We start from the raw sequence: 15033 nt of genomic DNA, 5'->3' as shown, positions 1-15033 counted from the left end.
AAATTGGCGCGCAGAGCTTGTCGACCAATCACCTGTGACGTAGTGACCAACCGGCGCAATTTCATACCTTGTATTCTTTGTATCAGGAGTGAATGCTAGCATTCCCTGGACGACAGCAATAAGTTTGAAAGATTCAGTTAACGCGGTTGCCACATGTTGTAAAATATAAGGATAAATAAGGATAAGTTGGAATAATAGGCAATATAAGGATAACATTAAATTGGGATAAACGTTGGCAACGTTGACAGATCTCTGTTGTTTTTTGTGGTTATGTGTAATTGTTTTGTTATCATTGTAAAAAATGATGTGCGGTATTTTCCCTATGGAAGAAATTTTCTGTGAAAAACTAAGGTAAACTCGGCACTCGCAAGAATGTAATAGTGCTTGTTTTTCATTTTAATGCAATATAATGAAGTCATAGCAAAAGTTAAGCATGCAAGAGAAAAAGATATTAAGGAACCTAATGACTATGAACTTATTAAACGTTTCCATATGCTGGAAGTAGCGGGTTTGAAAAAACGAATAACTCCGGTTGAATAAAATTCGGGCATACTTTATTTCGTCCACGATGAAGAACTTTATTAAAAAACCTAGTATCAGTAAGTAATCTTACGTTTATGAATGTTTTTTTTAAATTGTTTTGTACGCTGTAAAATGTTCACTATATTTTCCCTTTTAATATTTAGAAGGTTATGTCTTATGTCGTTATTTCCTATAATTTTTAATAAATATACTAAAGAAGTAAATTGTAATTTTAAGATATGTGGATCACCTTGAATATTGAATTGATCCAATATTCTTAAAAGTTTTATTTGTTCTAACTTCCACCAACATTCTTTCTCACCACACTAGCCCTGTGCAATAGAATAACTTTTACTGGCAACCTTTAGTAAATGTTACTTTCACTATAGTGAATGTTAGAAATTAATAGGAAAAATCGACAAATCTATTTAAAATACTACATTTACTGGTCCAATGCGTAATTGTTAGCATTTCCTAGTGAATGTTAACAATCACTGAATTTCCGACTTTCACTGTAACATATATACCATTTATTATTTTTATACATATCATAAAGTGACTTAAAACAAACCCTGGAATACACTAATCACAAGTTTTTCGATCATACAATATTCATTAAAAACTGATTTCAAAGTCAGCAATTAAACAAAGCATCAGCACGCAAAATATCACACATACACACGTTCAACTATTAACCTTAATAGAATGTCGTCTGCCAGGGGTGGTACTAACCGGACTAACGGTACAATCCAGAAATGAACCGGACACGGACAGCAATCCAGCATCACTGACCGACGATCTTCTTTTATGGAGTGCCGGAGACTGAGTCTGCTGTACTAGAGATTGGAGGGTCTCGTGGATTCTTTTGCGTTTTCTTCTACAAAATAACAAGTTTCTTGCAATTTTTTATTATTTTTTACCTATTTATTTTATATAAAAAAAATGGCAACTTGCTATTGAGATATAGCTGTGATATTTTAAGTTTTGCTATCAATAATCAATTTTTGCCATATTTAACTAAGCTCGCACTAATATTTTATCAAGTTATTTAAAAAAAACACCTTGACACTGAATTTGCAAACAAGAATATTGTTTGTCATATAGAGTTACTGTACAGACTTAAAGTAAATAATAAAATGGATTTTTATTCACATTTCCTAAACATCAAACGCTTTTTATAATTGTTATAGGTGTTAACTAACTAGAATGGTTTTGTTGTTTTTCCATGATACAAACAATTTTGTTTCTTGCACAGTAGCGTACCTATAAGCATTAATATAAGATGATTTACATAATATTCACTACATTTTTCATCTACAGAGTTGTTCACCACATACGACACGGAGTATTGTAGCTAAACGATTAGATTTTTGCAAATTGTAAGTTCTGGGTTCGTTGAAGGACTATTAGAGCTACAATTTAAAAATATTTTTACAAGATACAGAGTGTCCCAAATAAATAAAAAATATCAAAGTTGTATTTTTTTAAATGGAACACCCTGTATATTATTACATTTCTAGTTTCTACGATTAGAAATAAAGGTAAATTTGATTAAGGTTTACCGCATTTTAATCTTACCGTTTTTAAAATATTTAGGTTTGTGTCAAAATGCAGTAATACCAGAGTACCTCAACCGACGAGTAGCGACAGTCCCGTTTTCAATTTTCTTTGCGGCTGCGCGAAATAAGTAGGTTATCTGTCATACGAAGAAGCGAAGTTGCCACTGTTGCCATTTATCAAATATCTTTATATACTTTATTTCAAGTATACGTCAGGCAACGAATCGTTTTTTTAATTATTTATTAGCAGTAAGATATTTTATACATTCAAATTTAGAAATAAGGATAAAACAAAACAAAAAAGATATGTATAAAACTTTATAATTAATTCCACTTCAAATTGTGAGCAGTGTATACCATGTTTATAGGACCACTTCATAAGTTGAGCAGTTAAATACGTAGTCTATCTGTCAAACACGTCAAAAGAGAGAGAAAGAAAATTTGGTCCCACCACATCAAAAGAGCCGACGGTTTCTGTCGCTACTCGGCGATCTACGTACTCTGGTAATACTTTTAATGATTCATTTCTCTAGACGTATTTAAGTTTTTAAAACCAAATATTGTACTGAAGTGTTTCTATTTACTAAATTTTGTGTTGCAATAATAAAAATTATACTATCTTATACAGCGTGTCTAAAAATTTATTTTAAATAAGTACTATATTTAAAGGGCAATAACTCGTTTAATTTAAATGGAACACCCTGTATATTTTATGAGAATCAGATGCACAGTTTAATTGTCTATCAAATTGTATTATACCATCTTATACCTATCTCTTCAAGTTTTCGTAGAAAATGCCTTTTCTTATAGTTTAAATCTCATTTATCAATATACCCATGGAATATTGACATTTTAGATTATTTTTAATGATGTAACAGATTTCTAAATAGTACAAATACCGTATGATAAAAAAAAACGGCGTCCAGTTGGCTTAGAAATGACGATCGATGACATTTCCCATATCATTTTACATATAAAATGACAGCAATCTTCATTTCATAGCCATCGCTGACGCCGTTTTTATTCGATGATACGGTACTAATATTGTTGATATAGTTCGTTTATTTTATTAAAAAAATGTTTAAATATTTGTTAAAGAGAACCAATTAATATGATTGCCGTATTCAAACTACATTAATTGACGGTTTTCGTTGATTAATAATAATTGCTCCAAATACTAAAAAAACTGAATTTTGTGTGTGTATTAAACAGTGTGGTAAAAAGTAACACCTTAAAAATTTTATTTCATTTTTTGACGAATGCTTATTTAAAACAACAGAGACGTTCATTTTCATAACTTATTATAGGTATTGATTTTTGATTCAAATCCACATTTATTTAGAATAATTTATTAACTAACACAAGTATGTAATTAATTCATATTTGGGCAAAAATTACAAAATTTAAAATTTTACCTGTTTTTACCTGGCTTTTACCATCAAATGTAAAATTTAACCTGTCAACAGTTGTCAATTTATATTTTATTTTGTCCGTTATCCGTAGATCGTGTTTTAAATTTGTTTTTGATTTTTATACGGCTCTGTTCTTGTGTTTTTACATATTTTTTAACTGTAGACAATGGTTTTTAAGTATTGTGTTACTGGCTGTAAGAATTACCAAAAATATGCCCAAATGCATATGTTTCCGAAGGATCAAATAGTAAGTTAGCAAACACGTGTTACATAGAATAAACTATACTCTGCTTTTTTTCTCAGGTAAGATTTCGACAGACGATGACAGAAAAAAAGCAGATGACTTCCATACCAATCCATTTATTTCACAAAAAAAAGTTTCTAATATTTTTTAAGATATCTATGGATGGGTTAATAAGTAAATACGTCATGCGTCGTCTCTTGTTGTTTTTAACTAGTTTTATTGGTTTATTTCAAAAATGACAGATCTTATTTCAATATTATTGGTTTGACGCAACGATGAACGACAAACGGACTCCGATGCGTATGAACTCGACTTAAGATTTTTGAGAATTGTCAAACTCTTGCCAAATTATAGGTTATAATTTTGTGTCAAATAGACATGATAAATATTTTGCATTTTGGACTGTGTTGTTACTTGTGTTTCGTGTTTTTTAAAATTAAGTGGAGGAAAACTCGAGGGAAAATTAAGTATTAACCCAGGCAATAGTTTACAGTTAATATTCTTTGCCCAGAGACCGCCAAAAACACAGTTTGCCAGTGACTATGGCCAGAGAGTTGTATTAGCCACAAATAAAGTTGTATACCATCTCGTATATGGTACCAAAAACTGGAGTATCTGTAAAATAACATCACACGATAGGTAAATAATACATTTTAGTCCTGCAGAAGAAATTATGATTAAAGTTAATTAACCAAGATTAGATTTTTTCAGTTTTATAGTTTTTTTTCACAATATTTTGAAGTAATCACTTGTCATTCAAAATTTAAATAATGATTTAAATATATTAATTATGCGTTCCAGTTGTACCAACTTATTTCTTTGTAAAATAAAATAAACTACTTTGAAATTAAAATAACAGACACATCTATCACTGTCAAGGATTTTGTCGTTGGACAGACTATAGTTTCCCTTCCTTTAAGATTGCTAATTAATTGTAAAATAGGTTGCCCTAATTGTTATAGATCTAGATATATTTTATTATTATAATGTTTTGTATTGTGTTTTTGTTATTATATTCAGTTCAATAAAGATAGTTTCTTATAGTTTTTTTTTGTGTTTTTGATATATCCCCTTTGCCATTTTAACTTAAATCCATTTATTCGAGTAAACTGTTTCTTTCTTGAATCAATTTACTTGGAATTTAGTTAATGGAAAAATCCGAAAAAAATAGAAACCATCCGTTTTAAACTTATGTTTTATTTCGTTACTAGAACCACGAGATGGCACCACCGCTCGGTCCGGACAAAATGTATTGAGTTTCCTATCTATTTTATATTATATAGTATCTTATCTATGTTTAAAGCGTCCATTTTCAAAGTAATTATTGCTATCTTGTAAGTTTAATTTAAGTTTTATTTACTCAAACCCGTGATAATTGTGAAAAAGTGGCGTTAAAAACTTAAAAAGCTGTGCTGTGAACTGTGAAACGCAAAAACCATCGTGGATCGTGGCATAACGTCGGTTTCCAATGTTTCATAGGTATTTCATACATGTCCTTATACCTATAAAACAAAGTTTCTTGTATGCAACACACTGTATTTTATTTATAAAATTAAAAGAACACAATAATAAATTTGAATAAATAATATTTGACGATATAATTCCGGAAAAAGCCGAACCACTCCGAAATTGTCAAAAACTTTAGGTCGCGACCGTTACAAGAATAGCGCCAAATAGTGTTTACATTGTCCTTACGGGCACTTTCCAATCTAAACTTGTTTCATTTATCTATGTTACTTACAAGGCATTACTTTTAAATATTTTTATGTTAATTGCAACGTTTGAAATTATTTAAAAAATGATTAGTGGCGTTTAAAAAAAATTGCATGTTCTATTCAGAGTAAATTAAATAAGTAATTCGGAGTAAAAAAGTTGTTTGTACCTGTAATTTCAAACGTACAGCCTCGCCGCAAAAAGTATCATTTCTACTCCTAATAAAACACTATACTATTTCTGATTTAAAAAATATGAACAACGTAAGTGCAACACTATTGCCTTACCTGCTTGCGCTGCTTGGCGTACCGGTACGACTATCCCTCCTCACGCCCGGCGTCGCAATGGCGTGCTCTATATAGTCGTCGAACAGGTACTCTTTCTCGTCCAAACTGTATTCCTTCTGGACCGATGTCCAGAACCACTCGGCCTTAACCACGAAGGCTCTGGCGTTGACATCTGGCCGTTCTACCACTGACGTTTCATCGACCACCTAGAAGAAAGGAGAGGGGAAAACTTACTAATTAGAACCTGGTTCAGGTGGAATTTGACGAATATTTATTTAGGGTTAGTACCAAATACCATAAGCGATAAGGGTGTGATCTAAAATACGGGGAGGAACTAAGATAACCTTAAAATTAATGCTTTAATTTGCGTCTGAGTGATTTTAGTGTTTTGTAATTTGAGATTCAAAGAACTAAACACACACATATAGCGTGTGATGCATCGGAGCCGGATACAAAAACATGCAAGAGTTTTCTGAAGATTCATATTTTCAAAATCGATCGCATTTTAGCAAAGGTAGTCAGCAGTTCCAGTTCCGGGACACCTGCGCCGAGAAGCGCACATAGGTGTAATTTTAATTAACACCTCCAAACTGTTTTTTGAAGGCTGAAAATTTGTAGATAACATTCGAATACAATGTAAAACAAAAATATAACAGTCAGACAGATAACATAATATAATTTAACATAACAGATAACTATGGGGACACAAAGCGTCAGCGCTACCTCAAACGCGCTGTCAAAGAAACTTTGTAAAAAGAAATGATTTCTGAAGGCTGAAATTTTGCAAGGTAATAGTGAAAACAATATATTAATTAATAAAAACAGTCGATATTAGAACCCCGTCAGTTAGCAGCTGATGGAAGAGAGAATAGCGATAGCGCGCGTATAGGCGGTTTGGTTTTTTTGGTCTTTACTCAATATCATATATTTGTAAAGTAACTGCATTCTGTGAAGTCAAGCCGGTGAAATGGGTATATAAATCAGATGATTTATATACCCATTTATACCCTAGGAATTTGCATAAGTCGCTCAGTTAGCTCTGCTCAAGTGTAGTGCGCAAGCCTGGAACCTTTTGAATTATCGATCGAATAACTAGACCAATAAGTCTCTTATTGGAAACGCTAGCACCAGCTGTTCATTCATACGGCTTTCGTTTGCGCTCCCGTTCGACAATTGGCTAATCCTCAAAGTAAGGGCTAATCGATATTCGAAATTTTGGAGTTGCGCTATTGCGCCAGTGTCTGCCTAACAGAAAACACAGTTCGTGAAATATACACGAACCGGTTATCTAGTTGTCTCTAACTCGGCTTCAACTCCAACATATTGCAGGGATAGGCGATAATCTGTATAGAGTTTATAAGATATGCTCAATATACAGGGTGGTCCGAACTGTATTCCAGAAACTTCGCCAGCATATTCTGTAGATAAAAATAGGTAAAAAAGTTCGTATAAATGTATGTTCGAAAACGCTTAGTTTCGGAGATACAGGGTGTGGAAGTTTCATTTTTATTTCGATTTTTTCCAAATAATTTCTGAAATAACCTCAATATTTGGATAAAAATTGGTGTCTTGGAGTTTTTTGACATGAGAAATTTGATTTTGATGTCAATATGACTCCTACTAGTAGAGGGCGCCACCTACATATTTTTTAACTGGTTTGAAGAGTAATAACTTTTCGTCTGTACCTGTATAAAACTATTGAGTAAAAAAATATACATTTACGACGTTTTTTACGTAAAAAATGTCTCTTGGTAAAAATCGCTACTAGTATTGGTTTTCGAGATATTTGAAATCGAAATTATCAATACCTGTCATCATTGACATAAATTAAACATGCTGACTAGACCCTGTAGTTATTACACTGAGAGCATAAATTTGAAAGTTTTTGTGCCAAAAGTTCAACGGAAACTATTTTATCATAATTTTTTGCAGAAAAATTTATGATTAATTTAAAAAAATAAAAATTTCCCAAATTTATTATTTCAGTGAAATAACTATCTACTCAACGTGTTTAATTTTCCTCAATAATGACATGTATTGACTATTTCCATTCTCAATATCTTGGGAACGGTTGCTCGTAGCGATTTTTACAAAGAGATATTTTTTACGTAAAAAGTCACAGAGATGTATATTTTCTTCCTCGGTAGTTTTATACAGGTACGGACAGAAAGTTATTACGCTTCAAAACAGTTAAAAAATATGTAGGTGGCGCCCTCTACCAGTAGGAGTCATATTGACATCAAAATCAAATTTCTCATGTCAAAAAACTCCTAGACATCAATTTTCATCCAAATATTGACGTTACTTCAGAAATTATTTGGAAAAAATCGAAATAAAATTGAAACTACACCCTGTATCTCTGAAACTAAGCATTTTCGGACATACATTTATATGAACTTTTTTACTTCTTTTTATCTGCAGAATATGCTGCCGAATTTTCCGGAATACAGTTCGGACCACCCTGTACGATATTCATCAATATTTTCTCTGAAGTCTTTTATATTTTTGTTTTATATTGCGTTCGAATGTTATCTACAAATTTTCAGCCTTCAGGAAACAGTTTGGACGTTTTAAAATTACACCTTTGCGGGCGCTTCTCAGCGTCAGGTGTCCCAGAACTGGAACTGCTGACTGTACCTTTGCTTTTAAACACTAAAATGCAATCGATTTTGAAAATACGAATCTTCAGAAAACTCTTGCATGTTTTTGCACCCGGATTTTGGACTACATTCATTGTGTGACTTATGAAAGTCAGTGACAGTTTGCTGTTCACTTATGAAAAGGCGGTTCATTACTTGATCACTTTCAGGCCTAGTTCATCACAACAAAAATGTTTTTTTTTTTAAATTGTTTAGTTGCAAATCACCCAGATATTTCAGTAATAAAAAATACTTAAAGCATACTTTTTAAAACTTTTAAAAAACAATAACAATAGTTTAAGACATAAATAGTTCAAAAATCTTACTTTTAATCAATAACAATAAGTAATTAAAATTATGTTAACGTTAAAAATACTAACAAACAAAATGCACTTGTTTGTGATTAATTTCTCTAATCACTTATTTATTACATTACATCTACAATAAAAATTTATAAATAGACACATTATGGTGAGCAAACTGTATTTTTTTAGATGCATCAAACGGCTGACAGTGAAAAATTCAGAAAAAATCGATTAAACACAATGTCTGCAAGTAGATAATGTTAAGAAATTCAACATTTATATTTGAAAAAAAATCAATCAGTTATCTTTCAAAATATGTTTAATGATAGATTTTTTGAACTATGTTGTGATGCAAATAACTATTTTAAACCACACCCCCAATAAGCTAATAAAAATGGAATACAAAATAAAATTAAGTGTTTGTATTTTAGCAATTTGGTGTTTCAATACAAAGTTATTATAAAAAGTCTCCACAAATGTATCTTTTGTTTGAAGTAAAATACTATACTCTGTTTTTTTTCTCAGGTAAGATTTCGACAGACGATGACAGAAGAAAAGCAGATGACGTCCCATACCAATCTATTTATTTTACTAAAAAAAGTTTCTAATAATTTTTAAGTTAACTATGGATGGGTTTAAATATAAATTCGTCATGCGTCGTCACTTGTTGTTTTTAACCAGTTTTATTGGTTTATTTCAAAATGACAGACGTATTTCAATTTTATTGGTTTGACGGAACGATGAACGACAAACGGACGCCGATGCGTATGAACTCGCCTTTAGATTTTTGACGTTTGTCAAAGTCTTGCCAAATTATAGGTTATAATCTTGTGACAACTTTTGTCAAATACCCTGCGTTTTGGAAGATGATGCATTTTGATTCGTGTTATTACGAGTGTTTTGTGTCTTTTGAAGTCAAGTGTAGGAAAAATCGAGTGAAAATTAACTGTAGAACCCAGAGCACAGTTTATGGTTAATACTTGCTGCCCAGGGAGAAAGTCTTATACAGATACACCAATAAAGTTACTATCAATAAAGTTCGTATACCATCTCGTCGTAGATAAGTGCATCTCGAATATGGTAGAAGAACCATACTAAACACATACTAAAAACTGGCGTAGCTGAAAAATATCGACATCACACGATAGGTAAATAATGGATTTTAGTACTGCAGAAAAATAATGTCAAAAGGTACTGGTTTAAAAAAATTAAGATTAAAGTTAATTAATCAACCTGTGAGGTATAAAATTTGGTAAGTGTTATTATTAATAAAATAGTTTGTTTTATTTATGTTGTTTTATTTATTCCTGCGGAATATTACAAATTTGTATTTGTACAAGGTACTGGTTTAAAAAAATTAAGATTAAAGTTAATTAATCAACCTGTGAGGTATAAAATTTGGTAAGTGTTATTATTAATAAAATAGTTTGTTTTATTTATGTTGTTTTATTTATTCCTGCGGAATATTACAAATTTGTATTTGTACATAAGTTATATTGATAAAATATAATCATAAATGCGGGAAGTTTCATAAAGCTTGAAAGTAAGAAATAGTTCTTTTTTATATTTTTTGGTACGTGGTGTCTTGTTTTTATTTATGTTGTTTTATTTATTCCTGCGGAATATTACAAATTTGTATTTGTACATAAGTTATATTGATAAAATATAATCATAAATGCGGGAAGTTTCATAAAGCTTGAAAGTAAGAAATAGTTCTTTTTTATATTTTTTGGTACGTGGTGTCTTGTTTTTGTTTGTTTTGTATTAACATATACCGTCTTTTATTAAATAAAATAACTCGATTACATTTTTTCAGTTTTATGCAGTTTTATTCACAATATTTTGAAGTTACTTGTCAGTCAAATTTTAAATACATATATTAATTTCCTGCTATGCGTTCCAGTTGTACCAACTTATTTCTTTGTAAAATAAAATAATAAAATAAACTACTTTGAAATTAAAATGACAGACACATCTATCACTGTCAAGGATCTTCTCGTTGGACAGACTATATATGATAGAAAAAAAAAGCAATTTATCTACAAACTGGTTAAAAATCATCAAAATCGACTCACTAGAACAAAATATATTAAACTCTAAGAAACCTGAAAATTTTTAAAAAAAGTGTAGTTAATAATCCCCAAAACACTTTTAAGCCAAGTCCCATTGCCAAACACTATAAAACTGAAATTCATTTGTGAAAAACATTTTGTATTCCTTTTTTATTTCGAATCGAATTCTACATGGAACGTGAAATGAAAGTTAGTACCGCAAGAGCAGGTCTCCTGGCCGACTGTGAGGATTCGCTGCTAAGCCCGCTATAACCTGAAGGAATATGGGGAATAGGATTCAAGGAAATATCCGGAAAACAACTCAAATTCAGCATATCCTTTTCTACGGAATCTACATCATCGCTAAACGACAACTTCGAAGAATTCATCAAACTTTTCTTTGACTTACTTCTCGTAAACCTAGACGAACTAAAAGTTCTACTAAAAAGACTTTTTTTCGATTTTCTCAAAGCTGTACGAGGTGTGTCATCACTCTCTATACACGTACTTAAGTTACTGAGTGTTTCAACGTTAAAAACTCCCGAAGTTGAGACGACACTGTCGTTCATAGAACGACTTAACGTAGAGGCATCTATAGTTCTTCTCCTATTAGCGAAATAGTTAATGGGAGTCTTAAAAAAACTGGAAACTTTTCGTCTCCTTTCACTATAACATTTCTCGCGTTTTCTTTTAACCAGAGTGTTCGAATCGGGCGATGCAAACTTTCTTTTTCTTTGTACAACCGAGCTAGTGTTCAGAGACTGGTCTTCGAAGCAAATACTGTCCATTTCACTAACTAAATCATCGTTATTCGATGTTTCGTGTACGGTACCTAAGTATGCGGTGCTAGTAGTACTGGTTTCTAAGCAATTCAAGTCGGATATGCTGTTGTTATTGGGGGTTCGAACCATTTCGGACTGTTCAGACAGGAATGTTTTGAGGTTAGGGTTGGATTTGGGTGAGAGAAGTGGCGTGTTTGCAGCGTCCAGCGTGTACACTTCAGAATTTTCCATAACCTAAAACCCACGTCCAACATGATTTGAGTATTTCAAAGTGGAGAGATAATATATATGAGTGATATGATCAAGGATATTAGTTAAAGTACTAAATGACTTGGAATATAAACTGCTTAAAATAATACTATCTTCACCTACAAGCCAACTACATATCGTCACCCTAGAACAAGATTGTTCTATAGACCATTTCGATGAAACTGAGAAAACAAGGTTTAAAGATTAAACTGGATATCCGTGAACACTATATACCAAAATGGTTCTATTAAACATATAAATTAAAGGTAATATAAAAACCTATCAAACATATGTATTGATTTTACTTTTAGAAGCTTTATTTAAAAGATATTAGTGATTTTAGATTTGGATATAGAACAAATGTGTCTATTAGCTGTGCACTGAGCCGATTTTAGGGACATAGAACAAAATAAGGGGATATAGAATAATATAATACTCATTTTAAGCTGATTTATTTGTATTTCAACATATTATTTCAACACAAAATAACTGAAGTAGAGACATTAAGACATTAACTAAAAACAACATAAAAAAATAAAAACCTAAAATACAATAGTAGTAATTATTCGTCTGCATTGTTTATTAAAAACTATCATTTTTTTGAACATTGAAAAACAGTGAAACATTCAAATTTGCTAATCGGGCAACCAGTGCTTTTCAAACGAACAATTGAGCAGTCAATTGAGTTGAAGTAGCTGGTTTCACGAAATTCCAGTGTGAAACATTCAAATTTGCTAATCAGGCAATCAGTGCTTTTCAAACGAACGATTGAGCAGTCAATTGAGTTGAAGCAGCTGGTTTCACGAAATTCCAAAGTGTAAAACATTCGAATTTGCTAACAAATCGGGCAATCAGTGCTTTTCAAACGAACGATTAAGCAGTCAATTGCGTTGAAGTAGTTGATTTCACGAAATTCCAAAATGTGAAACATTCGAACTTCCTAACAAATCAGGCAATCAGTGCTTTTCAAACGAACAATTGAGCAGTCAATTGAGTTGAAGTAGCTGGTTTCACGAAATTCCAGTGTGAAACATTCAAATTTGCTAATCAGGCAATCAGTGCTTTTCAAACGAACGATTGAGCAGTCAATTGAGTTGAAGCAGCTGGTTTCACGAAATTCCAAAGTGTGAAACATTCGAATTTGCTAACAAATCAGGCAATCAGTCCTTTTCAAACGAACGATTGAGCAGTCAATTGAGTTGAAGCAGCTTCACGAAATTCCAAAGTGTAAAACATTCGAATTTGCAAACAAATCAGGCAATCAGTGCTTTTCAAACGAACGATTGAGCAGTCAATTGAGTTGAAGCATCTGGTTCCACAAAATTCCAAAGTGTGAAACATTCGAATTTGCTAACAAATCGGGCAATCAGTGCTTTTCAAACGAACGATTAAGCAGTCAATTGCGTTGAAGTAGTTGATTTCACAAAATTCCAAAGTGTGAAACATTCGAATTTGCTAACAAATCAGGCAATCAGTGCTTTTCAAACGAACGATTGAGCAGTCAATTGAATTGAAGCAGCTTCACGAAATTCCAAAGTGTAAAACATTCGAATTTGCAAACAAATCAGGCAATCAGTGCTTTTCAAACGAACGATTGAGCAGTCAATTGAGTTGAAGCATCTGGTTCCACAAAATTCCAAAGTGTGAAACATTCGAATTTGGCTATATTGTTTTTGTGGATATAGAACAAGCTAATTCTGCATAAAAAAATGGTGTATGTAACTCATTTTACCCCAAAAGTGGATATACAACAACCTAATTCTAGGGTGACGATATGTAGCCGAATTTTCATTCGATCTTAAGGTAGAGTTTAGGTTTGTTCCTATACTAGATTGTTTGATACTAGGTTTGTTCCAACACAGAAATTTGTACAATTCTAGAATAATAATTGGGATCGCCGGCATCGGATTTGTAAGCATATATCGAGTTGGAGAGTTCTGTTGCTGTGCTTGTTCTGAATTTATAATTATTAATATAGATTAGTATATTGTCGATATAATTTCGAATTTTGTATTTTATTATTTTTATTTTTTAATTAATACGAAATAATCTTTGTTTTATTTAACTTATTAGTGTCAAATCATCTTCAGTGGTATCCACATACTCAATATCACTGTCCCCTTCGTCACTCATCATATTTAGTACAAAAATATAAAAACATTTATTTAAAATATGTATAAAAACAAATAAAACTTGAATCAGCAAATTAAAAAAAAACAGTCAAAGCAATAATCAGCACAAGTTTTAATAGGCAGGTCAGTTCTTTTGATGGATCATTTATTATTACAATTCTTGTTGGAACGCAAAAGTTATCGTTCGCTAAACGATTCTCTCGTTGATGGAACGCATTTTCTCTACTGCGCAGAAGCGTAACCGTACCAAGAACGATTCTCTGTTGGAACAAACCTACTGGCTATTTATATTTTATAAAAAAATGCTACCATCCACATGGAAATGAAGGTAGTAAACCTACTGATTTATTCTTTATTCTGTGGTAATCAAGAATAATTTTTGAAAGTTTTGAGCAGTCTATATTTCTGAAACAAAATGAATCACCTTTTAGTTGCAACTAAAAAAATACCCACATTCTTAAAAAATAATAAAACCTTATTTATTTTTAACTTTGTTACAGATCAACTAAAATCAGTGATATTGTTAATAAACTAACTCTACAAATCTCCAATACTATTACTGATTTAATGGGTGAGAATACTCAAATATAGAAAAAATGCACCACTCATATCCTTCTCTAATATCTGTTTAAATTTTTAAATCTCATTATGATCAATTATGCAATTTATTATTATATGTATGTAGGGTGTAAATGAAAAACTAAAAGAAAATAAGGCATATAATTATTCTAAAACAATTGGTTTGTGAATGTTACTAATTAAATGACAACTTTAGACAGATAGGGCGATTATTTTGTACACCATATACATGGTGTTAAATATCCTACTTTATTGGAAAACACCATATGAAAACTAACCATTACATTAAAAAAAGCAATCACCCTCTGATTTTTTCGTACATATTTATTTATAACTCTGTATACTAGTAATAGATACATAAAAGAAAACTGATTTATATAACTAACCCTTGATACTGTTTATTTAATTTTACTAAAAGTAAATTATAAAATTAACCAATATCCCTTGTAAAAAAAATCAAAAACTTTGAACTACTCTCTGTAAAATCCCAACAAAATTACATAAAAGACTAATCCCTCATCACTCAGGAGAACTAAAAAATACTCGACTTACATGTTAG

General features: G+C 31.4%; 1 protein-coding gene across 4 annotated transcripts in view; it reads right to left on the bottom strand.

The window, feature by feature from the left end:
- Window positions 1-15033, bottom strand: part of LOC115881505 (protein ECT2) — a 33481-nt gene that overhangs the window by 15859 nt on the left and 2589 nt on the right. Inside the window, exons 5-7 of one of the 4 annotated variants that reach the window (XM_030899012.1) lie at window positions 10951-11748; window positions 5738-5943; window positions 1219-1399 (exon numbers count right to left, since the gene is read on the bottom strand). In XM_030899012.1, the coding sequence (XP_030754872.1) occupies window positions 1219-1399; window positions 5738-5943; window positions 10951-11748 (1185 nt within the window). The remainder of the gene's footprint in view (window positions 1-1218; window positions 1400-5737; window positions 5944-10950; window positions 11749-15033) is intronic. The other 3 variants (XM_030899013.1, XM_030899014.1, XM_030899015.1) reach the window with 3 other exon arrangements.

This window comes from Sitophilus oryzae, unplaced genomic scaffold, assembly GCF_002938485.1.
Source record: "Sitophilus oryzae breed Bouriz unplaced genomic scaffold, Soryzae_2.0 scaffold_172_pilon_pilon, whole genome shotgun sequence".
In the NCBI taxonomy this organism is placed as follows: Eukaryota; Metazoa; Arthropoda; class Insecta; order Coleoptera; family Curculionidae; genus Sitophilus; species Sitophilus oryzae.
The sequence above is the reverse complement of the archived record's forward strand: the minus strand, read 5'-3'. Positions and strand labels throughout refer to the sequence as shown.